Raw genomic sequence first — 19283 nt, 5'->3', positions numbered from 1 at the left:
ATGGGTGTCCATTCTCTTGGCCGTGGGCCTCATGGTAAAAGAGCTCACAATATGGCTGCTGTGAGGTAGCAAGTGAGAGTGAAAACGGAAACTAGGTCCAAGTGTCGAAGCTGATCAGGGAGCAGCATCTCATCGCTTGTCATACTCTGTCCATCAGTAGCAAGTTTTTAGGCCTCCCTTTAACCTAAACACATTTTAGAGGAAAGATCACATGAAAACCTGAATCTCAGGAGTCTTGGGAGCCATCTATGAAGCTGCCTACCAAGTGGACTTAAGGCAGTAAGATTAGATGCTAGGGAATACTTAGGAGGCTCATGTAATAGTCCAGGTGAAAGATCTGAAAATCACTGTAGCTGTGGAGTGGGATGAACTAGTTAAAACTATCCTGGGTGTAGTGCCAGGACATCTTACCAATTTATAGAGCACAAAGGCAGTAAGGGTTAAGGAGGAGTCACTGGTGATATTTAATGTGTCATTCTTATAGCTATCTTACTAAACAAATATGATTTACTAAATGTGACTGAAACTCATGTCCAGGTTGAAAATGCCACCCTCTCTGCTGCCTTGCCTTCATACTTTAGCAAACTCAGCTTGTCCTCGACCTGGCTGTCACTGTGTGTGTCACTGCATTGAAAGACCCCAGTTACTGCTGCCTGTTTGATCTCCTGTGTGCCCCATTGCTGTTCTTTACTCGAGAGTCACTCTATACTTAGACGTTTGAGAACATACTTCTCATGCTTTTTCCGTGTCCCTTTCTTCTCTTTAATCTAGATTCTAAAATGCCTGGTATCTGTGTATCTTTCAGTCATTCAGCCAGCACTTATCACGGGCATACTTGGTGACCAGCACCTTACTAGGCCTCCCTGGGAACACGATGGTGAGCCAGACACTGCCCCTGTTCTTTTGGTCTCATCAGTAGTTCCTCTTCCTTCTCATCTGTCAGAAAGACCACAAATCCCTTAGGCACAGTTCTGAATTTGATGCCGAGTTAGACACTGCCCCTGTTCCTCTTGGTCCTTAAGGCACAGTTCCACTTCCACCTTGCTGTGAGATGCTGTGAGATCACAGGCATGAGTTCTGTGCTCTCTACTTCCTGCAGCTGCTTCCAAGAGAACTTTGTATTTGACATTTAGAGACTACATAAGGTTGAAAGTGAGCGGTAGAGTCAGTTGTTAAGGGCAGTGAGATTTTTTTCTGACCTCTCCCCTCAGTCTGTAGCCATCAGTAGATCACATGTCACCCGCTGACTTATTGGAATCGCCTGCAGAACTCTGCAAACCTACCTGTAGATGTCTGGACCTCCCTTAGTCATTCTGGTTCAACATGACAAAACTAAATGCAAAATGCGCTCCAAGGTGAATTTGGTGTCTAGCTAGATTAGAGGAATACTGTGCTAGCAACCCTTACCTTTGTGCTGTTAATTGCTTTGTTTAAATATGGTCTTCCAAATAAGCTCAAGCAGTAGTTCAAATGTTGGATAAAGATCACTGTGTCCATAGTGGCTTTGCACTCTATTCCTGGAGGAGTCTTCATCCATCTGTGGAAATAACCAGGCTACTGTGTATTTTAAATAATGAAAACATGATGGACAGGGCTGGGGTGACAGCTTGGTGATTATGAGCACTTGCAGCTCTTACACAGGACCAGAGTTTAATTCCCAGATCCTACATTGGGTGACTCACAATTGACAGCCCCAGGGGATCTGAAGCCTGCTTCTGGACTTCTCAGGCACCCACAGGCATAGGTACATGAGTATGTACACACACACACACACACACACACACACACACACACATATTTTTAGAGCTATGATTGGCAAATAACCAGATTTAGAAATAGTAGATCAATCAACAGATACATTAATGGATGTATTCTATCTCCTTTACTCTAATAGCTTTCTGATTTTATGAGAAATTTAGAACAAAGACCAATAGTTTTTTTTTCCCTGAATTTTAATAAATCACATTCTATTCTTTAAGGAAGTATATTATTACTCTCTTGCAAACAGGAGTTGTTAAAATGTGACTTAATAAGTTTTCTTTTCTCTTTAGTGTTATTCCTCTTTTAAGAGAGTCTGTTGGAATATTAATGCAAAGGACTCCTCGCTCACTGGAAAATACACTTCCCCAGTGCTACCAGAGGGTAAGTTTGCAAACCATTGGATTGCATGTTCTTTTCAAACTGTTCATCTTGCATAAATATGGGTAGCATGTGCATATAGTTTAATCATTCTTTCAAGACTGCATGGTGACCATGAATGTCATTCATATAAACCCAAATAAACTCATTATAAAATGTTGAACTTTACTAAAGAAAATGTACATACTGTCCTTGCAACAAATTGTGTTATTAAAAATTATGGACTACCAGTAACTGACAAAATAAGTATATATAAATAAGTATATAATTTTCTTAGTGATTGTCCTATTGTTGTGAGACCTGAGCTCTGGTTCTCTGAAGAGCAACAAGTGCTCTTAACTGCTGGAACCGACTTTACCACATTCTCGATGTTTTTTGTTTGTTATGTTTTGTTTTTGTGGCATGCACTATGTATCAGATCCTCTCTAAGAGACTAGAGACAGATGGTGAACAGAGAAAGATACTGTGCTCTCATGGAGCTCACAGTGTGGTGGGCACACAAATGATAAGGGATGTTGATGGTAAGAAACTGTCAGTGATGTGATGTGGGATTCCCCTCTGTATGTTGTGAATACCATTGGTGAATAAAGAAACTGCCTTGGCCTGTTGATAGGGCAGGGTAGAGCTAGGCAGGGAAAACTAAACTGAATGCTGGGAAAAAAGGAGGCAGAGTCAAGGAGAAGCCATGGAGTCTCTGCCAGAGACAGACATGCCAGAACCTTGCTGGTAGGCCACTAGCCTCATGGTAAAATATAAAATGCTAGAAATGGATTAATACTAGATGTAAGATATAGCTAGCAATACACTTAAGTGATTGACCAAGCAGTGATTTAAATAATATAGTTTCTGTGTGATTATTTTGGGAGTCTGGGCAGCCAGGAAAACAAACAGGCGGCTTTCTATGACAGTGATGCACACTGTGTAAAATGAAATGGGAATGTGGTAGATGTGGATGACTGCATCAGAGTCAGCAAGGAAGCCATAGCCAGGGAAACTGAAACCCTGATGACCAGAAGTGTCAGGTCATATACAGATCCTTACGAAGACTGTTCCAGAATGCGCGCGCACACACATACACTCAAAACCGCTAATGTGAGGCAGCTATGGCTGGAACTAATTTAGCGTATTTGGAGACTGGCAAAACTGGTTTTGTGGCTGCAGCATGATAAATAAAGGGAAAAGTGATTGCAAGGTTGGAAAGAAGGCAAGGACCAGATGTTAGGAGGTCTTGGTCGCACTAGAGGCTTAGACTCCACTCTCAGTGGGAAGATCCGGAGTGCTATGGCGCAGTGGGAATGTAATGAATTTCGTGCTTTAACAAGATTGTCCTATGTAGACGACATGTTTTTGGAAGAGCTGGCTGAGACTACCGTCCTTGGCAGCAAGAGGGAGGCAAATCCACATTTGGAGTGTGTTTTTGGAGGAGCATTGCCTTAATGAGGGGGAAAGGGTGTTGTCTCACTGCTGGGTATATGGTAATGCTACTGTTGAGGCCGAGACTAGGGTGGGAAGTGTTTGAGAACAAGAAGTAAGTTTCTGTTTATTTTTAATTCCAAAGTAAGATTCGGTTTATAAGACATTAAGATTGAAATACTCAGCGGACATTTAGGGGGAATGACACTAAGTAGCACGTGTGGAATCGTGGGCACTGATTAGGACTGAAAAGATTTAAGCGAGGCTGAGGAAGAAGCTGAGGGGTGGAGTGCTGTCTGGCATGTGCAGGCCATGTCAGGTTCTCAGGGTAGGCACATGAGGACAGGAGAGTGTCTGAAGCATTGAGAAGGCATGCAGTGACCCCGGAAGAGGCTCTGGGCTCTGTTGTCACCTCCAGGTTCAGAGCACAAGTGGACGAGCCAGAAGAGGAATTAGGGGAGCTGCAGGATCAGAAGAGTGGGGAATGCCATTTCACCTTTATGCTTCTTCTTAACTGGATTTCCTGTATTCGCAAAAGCATGTCCATATTGCATGGATATTGAAAATCTTAACTTTAATTAAAGAAATGTCCCTCTGGCCTATTATCCTTTTCAAGGAACCTTTTCTGTGTAGTGAATTCTCTCATTTCTAAGTGTGTGTTGATTTCTGTCCTTTCTTTCCTCCCCCTTCATCCGTGGTCTACTGTGCCTTCTTTTTCTAACTCCATAACCCAACTGTACTTAAACACATCTCCGATCACTGTGCTGAAGTTAGAACTTCCGCCTAGGTGCTCTCAGAGGTCTCGGCAGATTTAATAAATGTGCGTCCCTTCTCTTTCCCCAACCCGTCTCAAAGTCACCACAGCATTGGTACTCCGCAGGGTTTGACCGAGCATCTGCTTGTTCTGATTTGCTGCTTAGGTGAATGTAGGCGGGAGGGCACTGTCATGATCTTAATGCTGACATCTGTCCCATGTTTCAGGTGCAGCAGCTACAAGGAGTTTACAGCTTACAAGAACAGCACTTCTGGACGCTCTGTTCTGATGTTTACGTTGGGACCTTGAAGCTCTTAGTCGCCCCTGATGCTGACGCCAGGTGGATCTTAAGCCAAACACATAATATTTTTACTCAGGTATGACTTGTTACAAGCCTCTTTTGGGAGTCCTATATTTCTCTGTATCTGCTAGCTTTACAATCCTATATTTAACATATCAAATATTGAAGCTTCTAAAGTAAAAGAAGCTTTTACTTTAGAACAGTGTTCTCCATTCTGAGTCAAAATTCAGAAGGTCTTTATTTCCTTAACAGTCTCTCTCCTTTCTGTTTTCCAGTGCTGGGTACTGGCCCAGGACCTTCCACTTTAGTTAGTTTTGTTGACTAGAGTCTAGACATTTTTCTAAGCAGAATTACTTTCCTGTGATGTATGTGTCACTGGGCACATAATTCTCTCTTCCTCTTTCTTCGCATCTCCAGACATGAATATAATATGCAGTCTAGTTAAATTCAAGGCATTCCATAAATTAGAGATTCTGCCTCCTGATGAGAGCCACACACGCTTAGGTTCCTTCTGAATGAATTACAACACAGCTAATGTTAATTAGGATTTACATAATCCCAATCTTACATGCAGTTAAGACTGCTATGCTGTGGGCTGGTTCCAATTGTTTAGAATTTTAACAGCTTTCTGAGCAGACACATTGTATAAATGGGTCTCATCTCTGTAATGTGTACCACCATGGCTTTCATAATGAAGCCACGAGGCCCATGCAGTATATCTGAATACTGGCTCCGTGTTTCAGGGACAAAAGGAGAGCAGCATGGCAGTAACCTTGCGCTTACTGCCTGCCCCCTCCAGACCAAGGTGCCCCTCTCCTTTACCCTGTGTCTTCTCCCAGTGCCACTTCCATCCTTCATCAGGGCTCCGGTGGGCTTCTAGGACACCCTGCACACTCATGACTTGGTCAGCGAGTTACTGTTCTTCCCTGTGAAAAGGAATGCAGTTTCTAGTATGCTAACCATGCTCACAGCAGCTGGCTGCTGGGTGCTGAAGCTGTAACCGCAGCTGCAGCCGCAAAGGGAGATTTCTGAAACCTTAAACTTGGCCTTTGGAAATGGCTGCATTTGAATGTTCCCTCAGATGCCTCTTCTGTTTCAGAAACTACATTTGGGTTTTGAATATTTAAAGCCATTTTATCAGCTAAGGTCCTGACTAGTTGATTTCATTCCTTGTAGCTGCCAAGAATTCCCTTTGAGGCTTGCTGTGAAGCTATTCAAAGCCCTTCCCCACCCCACCCCAGAGTAGTAGGGGTCACATCTCTAAAATATCTCTTATTCCTACACTGAGTGGTTTTAAAGTTTTTATTTAAATTTTTAAATTCTTACATACCAGAATAGCATATTTAAATGATTTATTTCCTTTGTGTTTATGCAGAAGGTGTGTCCTTGTAGCATGAGTAAATGTCAAATTTCATTTCACGATGGGCAGATTTTTAGATGACTTTGTATCTTAAGTTACATCTTCCTCATATCTCTCACTTTTCAAAATGAACCCAGGTTACTGCCTTTTTGAGGGGGACAAATCACCAAACACAGTGAGATGCCTCAGCAGGTAAAGGACCTGATCTGACATGATCCAAAGAGAGTTAACTCCCTGACCTCCACAAGCACCTAAACACAAAATAAGTAGAAGTAAACGTAAATAAAATCCCTTTCTTAAACTCACCCTGAAGCTTTCTCTTGTAGAAAGGGTCTAGTCTTGGTTCTAAAGCAGGAGAAAGAACTTTCCTCTGTGTATTTGGTGTCTTTCTTAGGGCAGACCCTGAGTAAAAAACGTAAGGAATGGGCTTTAAAGATTATTTTTTAATGAAAACTTATATTGAGGTGACTTTAAATGTAAAGAAACAGAAATCAGAGAATTGTTTCTATTTCGTTACCGGGTCTATATCTGTGGTGATCTGGGCAGTGTCCTTTTTAATACCAGTTTCTTCTGAGCTGCTCAAGAATGGGCTTGCTTTGCATGTGTGTGGTGTGGAGAAGGGAGGTGCTGGAAGTCCTGGTGCTCAAACTCCTTCGGGAATAGTAGTTAGTGTAATCCAGTCCAGCAGAGTCTTTCTCGATATCCATCAAAGCTAATTTTTGAAATTAATTACCAGTTGATATCTGGAGAGATAGAAAGTTTGATTTTGTGTTTACTTAGAAACCGACAGAAGGGGGACTCTGGATGAGAAGCAGTTCAGTGGCTTATGGCTTTTGTTTAAACTGGCAAAGATCACTTGTTAATGGTATACTTCACAATTTTAATTGCAGCCTTAATAGACTTTGTTTTGCTAGAAATAATGTTTGAAGAAAAAAGTCTTAAGTATGTTCAAAGAAAGATAAAGATCTAGAATATCCTTGGGGTCCACTATCCTCATCTGTTCCTCAAAGCACAGAAGACAGCCAAGCTACTCCAAGCTCTCTGCTGGCAGAATCCCTACTCAGTTTCTCAGCTTGCTCTCCCGGCTTATGCCGGTTTAATCCTGAGCCCCCAGCATCCTGAGCCCCCAGCATCCTGAGCCCCCAGCTTCCTGAGTTCCCCAGCTTCCTGCTTCTGCCTTTTGTGCTCTGTTCTCTAACCTCAAAATAGAAGTGAACAGTTATATCCAGGAAGGAATGAAAAAGCCTTCTCCAAGCACAAGTCAGAGCCCCTAAATTACAGAAACCGTCTGCCTCCTCCAGTCTCCTGTGTTCACAATCCCTCCCTTCTCTGGCCAGCAGCGTCATTCAGGCTTGTACTCTGCTTGTGTGATGCGCACAAAAGAAGGGGCATCTTCCCTTGTCTAAGTGGGTTTCGGGTTTTCCACCCTTTCCACTTATTTTTTTTTCCTTTTTGTAATGGGCTTTAATTTTTATTGAGTATTGGCTTTGTTTGCCTGCTCTACAGACTTTTTCTTAGCCATTCTTCTCATCTTTCTTTATCACATGTACCTAAAATTTAGGAGCTGCATAAACAGCTTGGATCTTACGTGTTTTTCATCAAACCATAAGGTATAAATGTTTGTTGACTGACACTGACTGAGAGCCCACTAGGTGTCAGTTACAGTGATAGGAATTAATGTATTCATTACCACAGGGCAGTTTACAGGAAAAGGAACCAGATCTGTTTTCTTTTTTTTTGTTTTTTGTGTGGTTTGTGATGTTAAGTGAGCACTGAACTATACCCCTAATTCTTGGTTCTTCTCACTGTGTCATTAAGTTTCCCAGGCTGGCCCAGATCTTGCTCCGTAGCTAGGGCAGCTTCAAAGTTGTAGTCTTCCTGCCCCTGCCTCTGTTTCAAGAGCTCTGGGGTAACAGGTGTGTAATAATAACCAGTTATATTCTTATTCTTGACTTAGGGACAATTTAGTCATATTTATTTACAATTCATTAATTCTGTAGTATCTCTCATGGAAAAGTAAAATAGTTTTACATGACCTCATTTTACATTTTTTAAAAAATTTTGTATTAGTGCTTGTTTTGTCTGCATGTGTGTGTCTCTGCATCTTGTCTGTGCTTAGTGTCAGCACAGGCCAGAAGAGGGCATCAGATCCTCTGAGACTGGAGTTACAGCTAGAAGAACCTGGGTCCTCTGGAAGAGTAGCCAATGCTCATAACCCATAGGCCATCTCGCTAGTCCTCCTTTTGCATTTTGAAGGGATAAAGATTAGCATGTTCAGTCAAAAACTCAAGAAAAAAATGTGTTTATGATTTTGGTCCATAGAGAATACAAGTAAAACACAATTTTTACAGTCATATTCCTGTTTGTTTTCTTGACTTTAGCTTCTTCCTTGGAGCTATCCCAAGCCTGTATGTAGTAGCAGGCCTGCTTTGGGGTGGACTTAGAGGGTTAAATTGACTAGCTGTCTTTCCCATTAGAGAAGGTGCAGAAGATAGCTGCTATGTCTTCCTGTGGCTAAGCTCTAGATCTCTTTGTCTCGGGCACTAGGGCACTTGCCCGAAGACTTTTGGAAATTTGGCTTTCTCTTTACATTGAAGGAAATTGAAGTGAATGTGGGGAACTGGAGAACCAAGCTGCCAATCCCCCTGGGGCAGGCGGCTGCAGCAAATGACTTCTTTATCTTTGCAGTTGGACTGAGCTTGTGTGGAAAGCTGTGATCCCCTCAGGGGACTGATATCAGTTTGAGTAATTAACTCATGATTATGCAAAGATAATTTATCTAGCCCCTTTGTTTTTCTCTTCCCTTTTCATCGCCTTGGGCTACTCATTTCTTATTACTGTCTTCCCCATGTTAAGACTGGGGTAATGAGAATGGCAGGCAATAAAAAAGGAGCCCAACTGTTTTGCCCATTTTACTTTCATTAGCAATTTTGTTTAAAAAGAAAAGATATTAAACAATATGTTTGGGCAACATTTTTACTTTCTATTACGATTACACATATAAAAATTTTGCAAAATAGTTTCTCAGTCATCCGAGAGCCATCTGGATTGAGTTAATCAACTCATATGCTTGCAGTAAATCAGAATAATTTACAATAACAGCCTTTGTAGCAAGTGAAATTTTTTTCTCATACATTCACACATGATCCTGGCAACAGTGCCTACTCTAGGGTAGCGGGTTTATTAACAAATGAGTAGCGCTGATTTTATCAGCACTGTTTCACAGTGTGGCGGACTGTGCTTCAGTTTTCATTTGTAGGTAAAGACCATACAAACACCATGTTCTTCCCACCAGCCCATTAGCCAAAGAGAAGTGGAACAAGTGCATTCTCTGTCAGTTATGTACCAAGAGTTTTAGTTGGTCATGGGAAGGCTCTTGGGGGGAGGCAAATGGCCTATTTTGTGTGCTGACAACCTGGGAGTCGGTATCTTCTTATTCAACTAGAATAAGTCCTGAAGCTAGCTCATGCATTCATCAGTATTGCACGCAACCCTTCCACCTGAGTTCCAGAAAAAACAAGCCATAATAGAAATGAGTGTTTTGAGGAGCTGGTGATTACTATTCTAAGGTCACTTTAATACTTCTCTATCCGCTACTGAGAACCTCTCCTTGTAAAGTATTGGCAAGACCCATCTTGTTTCTTCCTTTTTTCCCCACTTCTATTTAAAAGTAGTTTTTGATGAAAAGAAAGAAATTAATAGGATGTTAGTTCTTTCAAGTAATATTTATTGACCTCTTGCGTCCTGTCAGATATTACAAAGGTTCTGGGAAAAGAAGACACATATGTTTCTCTTGGAGAGATTACATTATAGTGGGAGAACAGAAATAACAAACACACTGAATAAGTGATCTTTATGATCTTCCATGACAGTGCAGGTGTGTCCAGAGTGTAGTGGTCTCCAGCTGACCTGACCAAGGGATAGGTATTTGGGTGAGAGTGCAGGGAGACTGGGGACGTCTGAAGTGTCTGCCTCTTCTTCAGCAAGTCTTGCTTTTCCTCTCTGGCTTTACATCTGATGAGTGGTGTCTTCTTCTGTCATTCCCTCTTCTTCTTGGTCCTGATAGAATATAAACTCTGTGAAGACAAGGCTGTTTTGTTATGTTCTTTCCTCTTTTTGTATTCCTGGGTGAGAGGCTATGCAAGAGTAAATACTCGTTGGTTAAAAAGTGAATGCATTTTGTAAGGGTTGTGAAGTCAGACCTCACTGACATCTGGGTAGGGGTGTGATGAGAACATCTTGTGTAGTAAGTCTTTCTCTGTACCACTAGCTCCCAAATAATGACACCGAGACTTATTATTAATTATGAAAGCTTGGCCTTAGCTTAGGCTTGTCCCATTAGCTTTTATAACTTAAAGTAAACTCAATTATTTTAATCTATGTTCTGTTGTGTGGCATCCTTCCACTTTAACCTCTTCCTGCCTAGCCATTGGCCATTCAGCTCTTTAGTAAGCCAACCACATTGACATGTCTTCACACAGTGTAAAGGAATGTTGTGCAGCAGTTGTGTGGCTGTCTTACCCAGCATAGTTCACAGGAGGGCTATATAGCTAAGGGGAGTAAACAGATGAGGAGGAGTAAACAGCAGCTCAAAGGGTAAGTCAAGAGCCATGTTCATGGCAGCGTGGTGGCCATTGTAAGGACTAAGGGAGATGGGCTGCTGGATGGTTGGAGACATAGAGGGATGCCTGTCATTCTAGTTACTATTCTGAGAATAAGCAGAAATGGGAAAGCCAGGCAAGGGGCATTGATAAAAATCTAGACAAGAGCTGATTGTGGCTAGGGTAGGTTCAAAGTGATGGAGATGATGGATAGTGGTCAAGTTCTGGGTTTGGATAATATTTTGGGCGAGAAGTCACCAAGTTTTGCCAGTGGGTTGGATATTGGATGTGAGAAATGGAAAGATCTTTAGAAGGAGCAGTATTGAGGGTATGTCACCAGGTTTGATGGGAAGAAAGAGAGTACACTGGTCCTGTGTGCTGTCTCTTAAATACCCCCAATAAAATGTTAAGTTCCAGTGAAAGTTATAGATGCAAGCTCCAGTCTACACATATAAACAACAACATAAAGTTGACTCACAGTCTGGCTGTAAGACGAGGCCAGCAGAGAACAAGTGTAGACTCCAAGGACTAAGTCTTTGGCTATGTTCGTGCTTATTGCTCAGTGATAGAAAAAACAATGACGGGACTGACAGTTTGGCAAGTGATTGGCCAGTGAATATTCTCTGGCAGTGTCCTAGGGAAAGATGATTGGCACAGGGAGACTGAGAATACGTATTATTCCTGATAATGAGGACTGAGAACTGAGTATGGCATGGTATGAGCAGTTTGGAAGTTGCCTGACAGATAGTTTTAGAAAATGGTGAGATATAAAATCAGGGCTGAAGTGACTGCAAAAGCAAAAGCAAAGGAATTAGAGACTGTGACTGTGGGAGTGATTGGGAATTTCGATTATCCACAAGGGCAGGGATTGAGACTATCCAGGCAGGAAGGGGTACTGGGTTAAATAAAAGGTTTTTTTTTTTTTTTTTTTTTTTTGGTTTTTCGAGACAGGGTTTCTCTGTGGTTTTGGAGCCTGTCCTGGAACTAGCTCTTGTAGACCAGGCTGGCCTCCAACTCACAGAGATCCGCCTGCCTCTGCCTCCCAAGTGCTGGGATTAAAGGCGTGCGCCACCACCACCCGGCTCAATAAAAGGTTTTTTTAAGGTAGAAGAAATTATAGTATGTTTGATGCTAATAGAAATGTCCCAGCTGAGAAAATAAAGTTGGTAACATAGAAGAAATAGGGAGCAATTTAGAGTGCAGTGTTCTTGAATAGCAAGTTTATATCCCAAACTGAAAGAATTAGACTGTAAAATAAGTAACCATTTGCTGGTTGTTATTATTAAATAAATGCATATGTCATCATGGGAAGATTTAGCTTGTGGTCAGCTGGTTTTAATAGTGGCTAACTAATTGAGCACTGTCGTGTCCTCTAACGGTGATGGCAAATGCATAACTCCATCTAATAGCACGTGAACAGGGCATGTGATTAATAGCATAGAACTTTTTCCTGTAGTGGTTTGACAACTTCACAATGAAAATAGATTGTTTCCTAGAAGGAGAAGACAAAAATAATGCAGAGTGTTTCTTAGAAGCAGAAGACAAAAATCATTCCATTTTCAAAGACAAATGAGGTGTTGTTTGTTTTCCTGCCACTTTTCTAGAATGTTCATCTCTTATAGGTCTTAGTGGTTGGGTAGTCTAATTTTTCTCTCTATTTTTCAGGCTGGAGTGAGGCAGCTTTATGTACAGATTGACTTTGCAGTGATGTAGTCAATGAAAAGAAATTGTTTGAGGACCAAAATTTTCCAGTACTGTACAGTCCAAAGCATTGTACTACCCAGTGCTCGAAAGGAGAGACGTCATCACTACAGCTCGGAAGCACCAAGCAGTGCAGGTAGAGCCAAGTGTGCTCGGGGATCACAGCCGGATCTGCACAGACTGTGGCCTTGTGTGCTCTTCCCGCCAAGCCATTCTGATTACCAAGGTTTCTGGGTTTGTTCTAGGGTGTTGGGTTGTCTTTTTTAAAAATTTTTTTTCTGGGGGTTCTTGCTGATCACCTTCAGCCCATCCTACCATCAGACCCAGCTAGTGAGAAATTCAGACCGTGGGCTGCCAATCTTCTGAATGTCTTCACTAAAGCTGCTGGAAACCACTGCTTTTATTCCCACAAAACCAGTGTTGTTTTTACAAAAAGAAGTCAGTTTTCTATGTGATGTCACAGTTGTTGACGTTCTTCTCTGTAATCATATGTTTGTAAAATTGTTTGTACCTTGCAAACTTATGAACCAAACCATATTGGGTTTTCAAAGTGCCTTTGTATTCAAAAATATATTTGCCAGCATAGAAATGTAAATGTACCATCAAAGGTCATATGTATGTTTTCTTTTTAAAAAAAAGGATATTCTGTAATTTGTACAAAATAAGACTTGCTAGTAACATATATAATTGTCTTTTGTGTATCTCCAGCATAGGTTTAAATATATTAAATTTGTCTTATGAGAAAGGACATTATTTTGCTTTATAAAAAATTCAATGATCAGATTAAGATACTTTGTAGACTATTTTCAAAAGTGCAAATACATTAGAAAAACTCATTTAGACTGACGAATCTGCTCCATTACAGAGTCTGTAAAACCGTCACCTGCCAATACTAAACCTTCCAGTAGCTCCCCTTGTCATTTCTATAGATTCTGTTAATGATGGGGAAAAGCACCACAGAGTTGGCAGAAATAACTGTGACAGTGACATTTTACATCTTTATATTCTTTCCAGGTGCCAAGTCGTCCATCTTCTTTTCTTGGTTTTGTTTGCATAGATACAAGTTTCTTCCAGGAATTCTAGGACAGCATTTGATTGAGTGTGTGCTGCTCACTGTGGAGCAGATGTGGGGATGTAGAATTCTTTCTAAAATGGGTGTCTTACAAATAGTTGATTTTCTAGGTCTTGGGTGTGTGAAGAATAAAATTGTGATGGGCATGACACACGCCTTTAATCCCAGCACTCCGGAGGCAGAGGCGGGCGATCTCTGAGCTCCAAGGCAGTCTGGTCTCCAGGACAGCCAGGGCTCTGTAGAGAGACCCTGTCTTAAGTTACAAATAAACTGCAATTGGAGGTGACAGGTACTTAACACTCAAGTGTTCTTGGTGTTTTCTGAAGAGATGCTGTTTGGGTGAACATTTTCTCACCGTGCTTCATTTATCCCTACAAATATCCCCTTTATTTTAAATAAGTTGATATTGTTAGCAAAATTTTAAAAATCTTGAAAGGCAAAAATTAAGAGTGTAGATCAGTGACAGACGCTTTATCAGTAAGGTGGCAGGATTCACTGGTGATTTTTGCCCGAGTTTTTGAGTACCTTTTGTCCTACTTCTAATCTATACTTTATGAGCTGTTCTATATTAGGAGTGCTATACCATCTCAACTGCAGCAGAACACTTGTGTAAATCGAGTGTTGATCTCAAACCCTCTTTGTTGTAAAGCTAAGACTCCCTGCAGTAGATTGTGTTTGGTTGAAGCAGATGTGGTCTTCCAGGAGGGATCGTACCAGTGGAAATACCCTGGTCCTCGGCTGCTTTTTCATTTCCATTCTGAGTACGTGAGTCTGACAGACCCGGGGATAGTCTGTGGGTTGGGGCATGACACTGGACATGGCAGGTCTAGACAAAGGCACAGATCAGACGGGAGCCTTTACATCTGATCCTAGTGACTCTGTCACACTGCACTCTTGGAGTCTACTTTGCTGGTCATAAGATTTGCCAGATCTGCTTTTTCCACTGGGTTCTTAATTCCAAGTGAAGCTTGTGTCATTCTGTTTAACTAGACCCTCAGTTCACCCATCCATGAATGTTGCTTTTTTTCCTTTGATGAGGCATAGAATATGCTTGATGTGAAACAAATTTTGCACTTTGTTCCAAGAGCTTGCCAGCTCCTAACTTTTAGCAGGTTGGCATTTACATTTTTGCTTAATTAAATGTTGGCATATCCATGTGTACAAAAAAAATGTGAACAGAAACAACTTTTCACAGAAAGAAAGCTTGTCTTTTAGTGTTCTTGATGCAGACATAATTCTAACCAGTGGTTCCACTAAGAAATACTACCTTGTTATGGTAATAAAGTCAATTCAGAAGACCCCTACCATTAGGCTAATATTCTTTAAAAAAAAAAAAAGCCAATCTGAGTGTAAATTTGCCAATCTATGAATAACCAAAGTTTTTTCTTTGAATAGCAAATCCATTTGTTCAGGGAAAGTTTACCTTACCAGACAAACATCACCAACTAGGTGTATTTTAAAAATTCATTGTATTACTTGATGAAGAACTTGACCGAAGCTCAGCGTCCAAATATTGAAAGTTTCCCTGCGCATCTTTCTGAATGACAGTATCTAGTTATGTGTAGGCTGGTGGTACTCTACTGTCATGCACCCCTCTGGTAGTGGAGGCACAAGATCATGCCAACAATGTCATTGTGATTTCCCTTTATCTAGGTTCTTCAAAGCCTACACATAATGTACTGGTAACCAAAATACTGTGACTTTTGTGTACCTCTCTAGAGCAGCCAAATCAGTAACCCGCAACGGAGCCGATCAGAACTCTCGTGTTTTTACAGACAGTAACGTGGGAGCCACCCTGGTGTAGAACGCTGGGATTTTATAGTAGCATATTACTTACCACAGACTTTGACACCTAAGCAGAGACTGTGCTGGGAACAGTCTGGTTCTACCTCTCATTTTCAGATGAGAAGCCTGAGGTCCAGAAAAGCTGTCATTTCCTTAAGATTACAGGGATAAGTGGTGGCGAAGCCAGTGCTCAAATGCGATTGTCCGATGCCAAGTCAGGAGTTCTTCACGCCTACTGTGCTGCTTCCTGTGCGTCATTGCCTTTCTGTAAATGTGACTAAGCATGGCTTGTGAATAAAGAGCTCTGACCTCTAGCTTTGGTACACGAAGGCACTTTATAAATGGAATGTCGTCTCAGTTTTAATCCGTAATTGTGAAGTTTAGATTATTTCCATAGCATTTGTTGCAAAATAAATTATAATAACTCTGTTTTATTCTTTCAAAACCAGCTCTTGACTTGGAAAATGATGTGTGTGAATTTTTATTAATTTCCCAAGGCTCAGTCCAGTTTAATGCTGGCTTCCCTTCCTACTTTTGCTTATATACTGCAAACTGGTTCCTTTACAGTGCAGGCTGATTCGGAGGTCATGTCATTTCAGCCTTGCCTGCCATGTTCTTTTTCAGTCACTGGAGAGTGTTTTTACTTTGAAAAAAAATTCTCAGAACTGTGAAAATGGGGGGCAGTAAATGTATGGAACACATCTTTTATTTCAGTCAGGTAAAGTTCTGAAATCTTAATCAGAACTGCAAATATTAGGCCACTCTTCATAAATATACTACCTTGGCCAAGTTAAGGTCTTTTGTTTGTTTGTCTACAAAGAGTCACCATTGTTGAAACACATTACTTTCTAATTCTCTGAAGAACAATTCATTAAACATTCTATGAAAGACTCTCAAGATACGTTTTACAGAGGCTGCCTTAATGATTCAGATCTCTACCATGGAGTCAAGACGAACAGTGAAAACTGTGTATCAAGGAAAGTGTTTGCAGAAATATAGCAGAGAGGGGTAACTCTATTTAAAGGCCAACTGGGCAGGGCTTTTTTGATGAGGTAATCTTTGGTTTATATTTAGCCTAACTGTAGGTAACACAGAAAACAAGGTAGATAATCTCTGCTAAATATTTCTGTATCGAGGTACTTGGTGGCTTTTGTGTTCTCACATTTAATCCTCACATTTTTTAAAAGAGAATTTTGCATGATTTTATGATTGACGGCATCTTAAAATCTAGTCCATAATTCTCATAGCAGGAGGAAGAGTCCTTATCTGGGGAGAGTCTGGGTATAGCAGCAACTCGAGTCTCTCCTGATGACTATTTTTATAAGACCCAAGAAGTTGTAGCACATCTGTGCAGACTCCTGGAAGATCAGTGAACACCCGAGGTGCCGTTGCTATGGGAACATTTACAAACTGCCTCCAGCCCGTTTCTTCCTGTGCTCTGTATATTTACTTCATAATTTGGCCTCAGGTCCAAAACCATGCTGGGGGAAATGGCGCTAGAACTCCTTAAGTCCATTTAAACAGCAATTAGGAGAAAGCTGCATTGGGAGTCATGGCGGAGCTGTTCACTGACATCCTCTGTGTTGTCATGAAGAGTGCCTACCCTCAAGAACATCCCTGGAGAATTGTCTGCCAAAAAGCACGGATCAATTTTCAGAGGATTAAGTAGTATCTGACTTATACACTGCATTTTACACAAACCTTTTCAATATAAAAAGTCTGTTTCATAAATAGAAGCCTGTACCTCTACCACAGCTTTGAATACAAATTGGTAATTTTGACCGTGATGTTGGAAAGCATAAAAACCAAAAGAAAAGAGTCTTGTATATCCTTTCTACTTCGACTCAGTGGGTTTATGCTTACAGGCTCATGAAATATTTAGTTACCAGTGACTCTTGGCAGACCGTAGCAGACACGAACTAGGGGCAGGAGGAAGCTGAGACTCGCCGCAGGAAACATCCCAGGAGTTCTGGTATTTTTGTCCAGCCTGGATTTCTATTCATTCTGTCCATTTCTTCCCAGAAGGCCTGTGAGTTGCTCAGTCTCAGTTTTCTACTTTCCATGTTGTTGGGGATTTGGCAAAACCGAGACTGTGCTGTGGTCATCTGGGCTGTACAGCCTCGCTCCGGACTGTGTCACCTCCCATGGTTTGGTGGAGAATTGCCATATTGCCATATTTTTTAAGGACTGTCTACTGCCCCCAAATAGTTTGTCATCCAAAACTTTTTCAGCGATATCTCTTGGAGGTGTTTCTAATAAAAATACCACGTGTATTAAATAATTTAAATGTCCCTAGAATACACTTACATTTTAGTCTTATTTCTCTTTGTGTGTGTGTGTGTATTTTTTCCCCTAATTTGGAAACAATGTGACTGAGAATTTGCCAGCTCTCGTCTCCATATATTCTGAAGGTGCCCATTCTCCACCTTCCTGCTCTTGATGGTTTTAAACATGGCCAGTTCTGGATTTGGGGTTGATTCCTTTGGGAAAGATGGTAGCATCAAACCATTCTAACAGTGTTTACATACAAGGCTGGGTAGGAATGGCACAGATGAGCAACCTGGAAGGTGTGAAAATGCCGCAGTGAGCGATGAGGGCTTGCCCGAGTGCCCTACCACAGAGCCACGACGTCGCTTTCTCGTTGTCTACAAGCGCACATTCACGTATCTTGTTTAACTGCGATGTATTTTAAAATGACCATAAGCATCTGTGTTGGAAATTGTTTTTAATTAAATTTCTATTTAAAAGTCTTCCCGAGTCATGTCTCTGAGTTGAATGGAGCAGAAAGAACACTCGCAGAATCTGCAGAGCCCTGGTGCTAACGTGCTGACCCAGAGCCTCTTCCTGCACACTCTCCCTTTAGCTGAAATCCTATCGTAGTGTTTTCCTGACCTCCACCAGCTTGAGCTTTTCTCCCCTCACTCTCTGAATGACCTCATCACACATGAAGCTGACCTAGCCTGAATTCCCCTTCCAAAGCTTTCTCGTCAGCAGCAATTCCTTTGTAAAATATTGTTTTGCCAGGTATGGTGGTGCACACCTTTAATCTCAGTACCTAGAAGGAGGCAAAAGCAGGTGGATCTCCTTGAGGTTGAGGCCAGTCCAATCTACAGAGTGAGTTCCAGGGTAGTTGGGGCTACAAATTAAGACCCTGTCTCTAAATATTTTTAAAATGAAAAAAAAAAAAAAAAGTTCCAGAAAAATCTTATACCATCTTGTCAAAGAGATTCTTTTACTCATTGCTGCCTTTCTACTTGTTTTGGTTTTTCCTTATAAATGATCATTATTCTTTTGTTTTAAACTCTTAATCTACATTTATGTTTAGATTTTTTGGGGGGAGGTGTACATTCCTGGTATATAATGTTGACAAGCTACCTATCACTCAACACAACTTCCTATAAACTTTTTTCTTTTTGGATTTTTTTTTATTATTATTATTTTTTATTTTTTTATTTTTGAGAAGGTGGCTGTCCTGGAACTCGCTATGTAGACCAGGCTGGCCTCAAACTCACATGGATCCAGCTACCTCTGCCTCCTGAATGCACCAGGCCCAGCTAAAGGTTTATGTATTTTGTGCACACAAGTACTTTGTCTACACACCAGAAGGGGGCACTGGACCCCACTATAGATGGTTGTAAGCTACAATGTGGTTGCTGGGATTTGAACTCAGGACCGCTAAAAGAGTTGAGCAGCTGGCCAGCACTCTTGACCACTAAGCCATCTCTCAAACCCTTTGGAAACTCTTAAATGCTTGTTTTCTTCCTTATTTGGTCATATTCCTCAGTGAAGCAATAAGCAATCTTTGCATCTAGACTGGAGACACAATAGAGATGGAGAACCAGACACATTAATAGATGTAAACAGAATGGTAGCAATTTAATAGTTTGCATTCTATGTCAAGGAAGAAAATTAACAGCACTTTGGCGGTTCATTTGAACATTGTCAGTTTCTGTAACATATCTCCGAGGTTTGAAAAGTCTACCACTGGGGCTAGAGAGATGTTCAATGGCTAAGAGCACTGGATGCTCTTTTAAAGCATCCATGTTCAATTCCCCATACCCACGCACAGCAGCTCACAACCATATATAACGTTAGTCCCAGGGGAACTGGTGCTCTCTCCTGGCCCCCATGGGTACTGCATGCATGCGGTACACATG

At 41.3% G+C, this 19283-nt stretch overlaps 1 protein-coding gene across 1 annotated transcript in view; it reads left to right on the top strand.

Annotated features, from left to right (window-relative positions):
- The window catches only part of Slc30a7 (solute carrier family 30 member 7), a 65731-nt gene extending 47905 nt beyond the window's left edge, over nt 1-17826 (top strand). The window contains exons 9-11 of the mRNA XM_057793646.1: nt 2052-2142; nt 4534-4683; nt 12234-17826. Of these exons, the coding sequence (XP_057649629.1) occupies nt 2052-2142; nt 4534-4683; nt 12234-12281 (289 nt within the window). The 3' untranslated portion in view covers nt 12282-17826. The remainder of the gene's footprint in view (nt 1-2051; nt 2143-4533; nt 4684-12233) is intronic.
- The last annotated feature ends 1457 nt before the right edge of the window (nt 17827-19283 follow it).

Source organism: Chionomys nivalis, chromosome 18 (assembly GCF_950005125.1).
Source record: "Chionomys nivalis chromosome 18, mChiNiv1.1, whole genome shotgun sequence".
Lineage (NCBI taxonomy): Eukaryota > Metazoa > Chordata > Mammalia > Rodentia > Cricetidae > Chionomys > Chionomys nivalis.
Note: the sequence above shows the minus strand (reverse complement) of the source record. Positions and strands in the feature narration are given on the sequence as shown.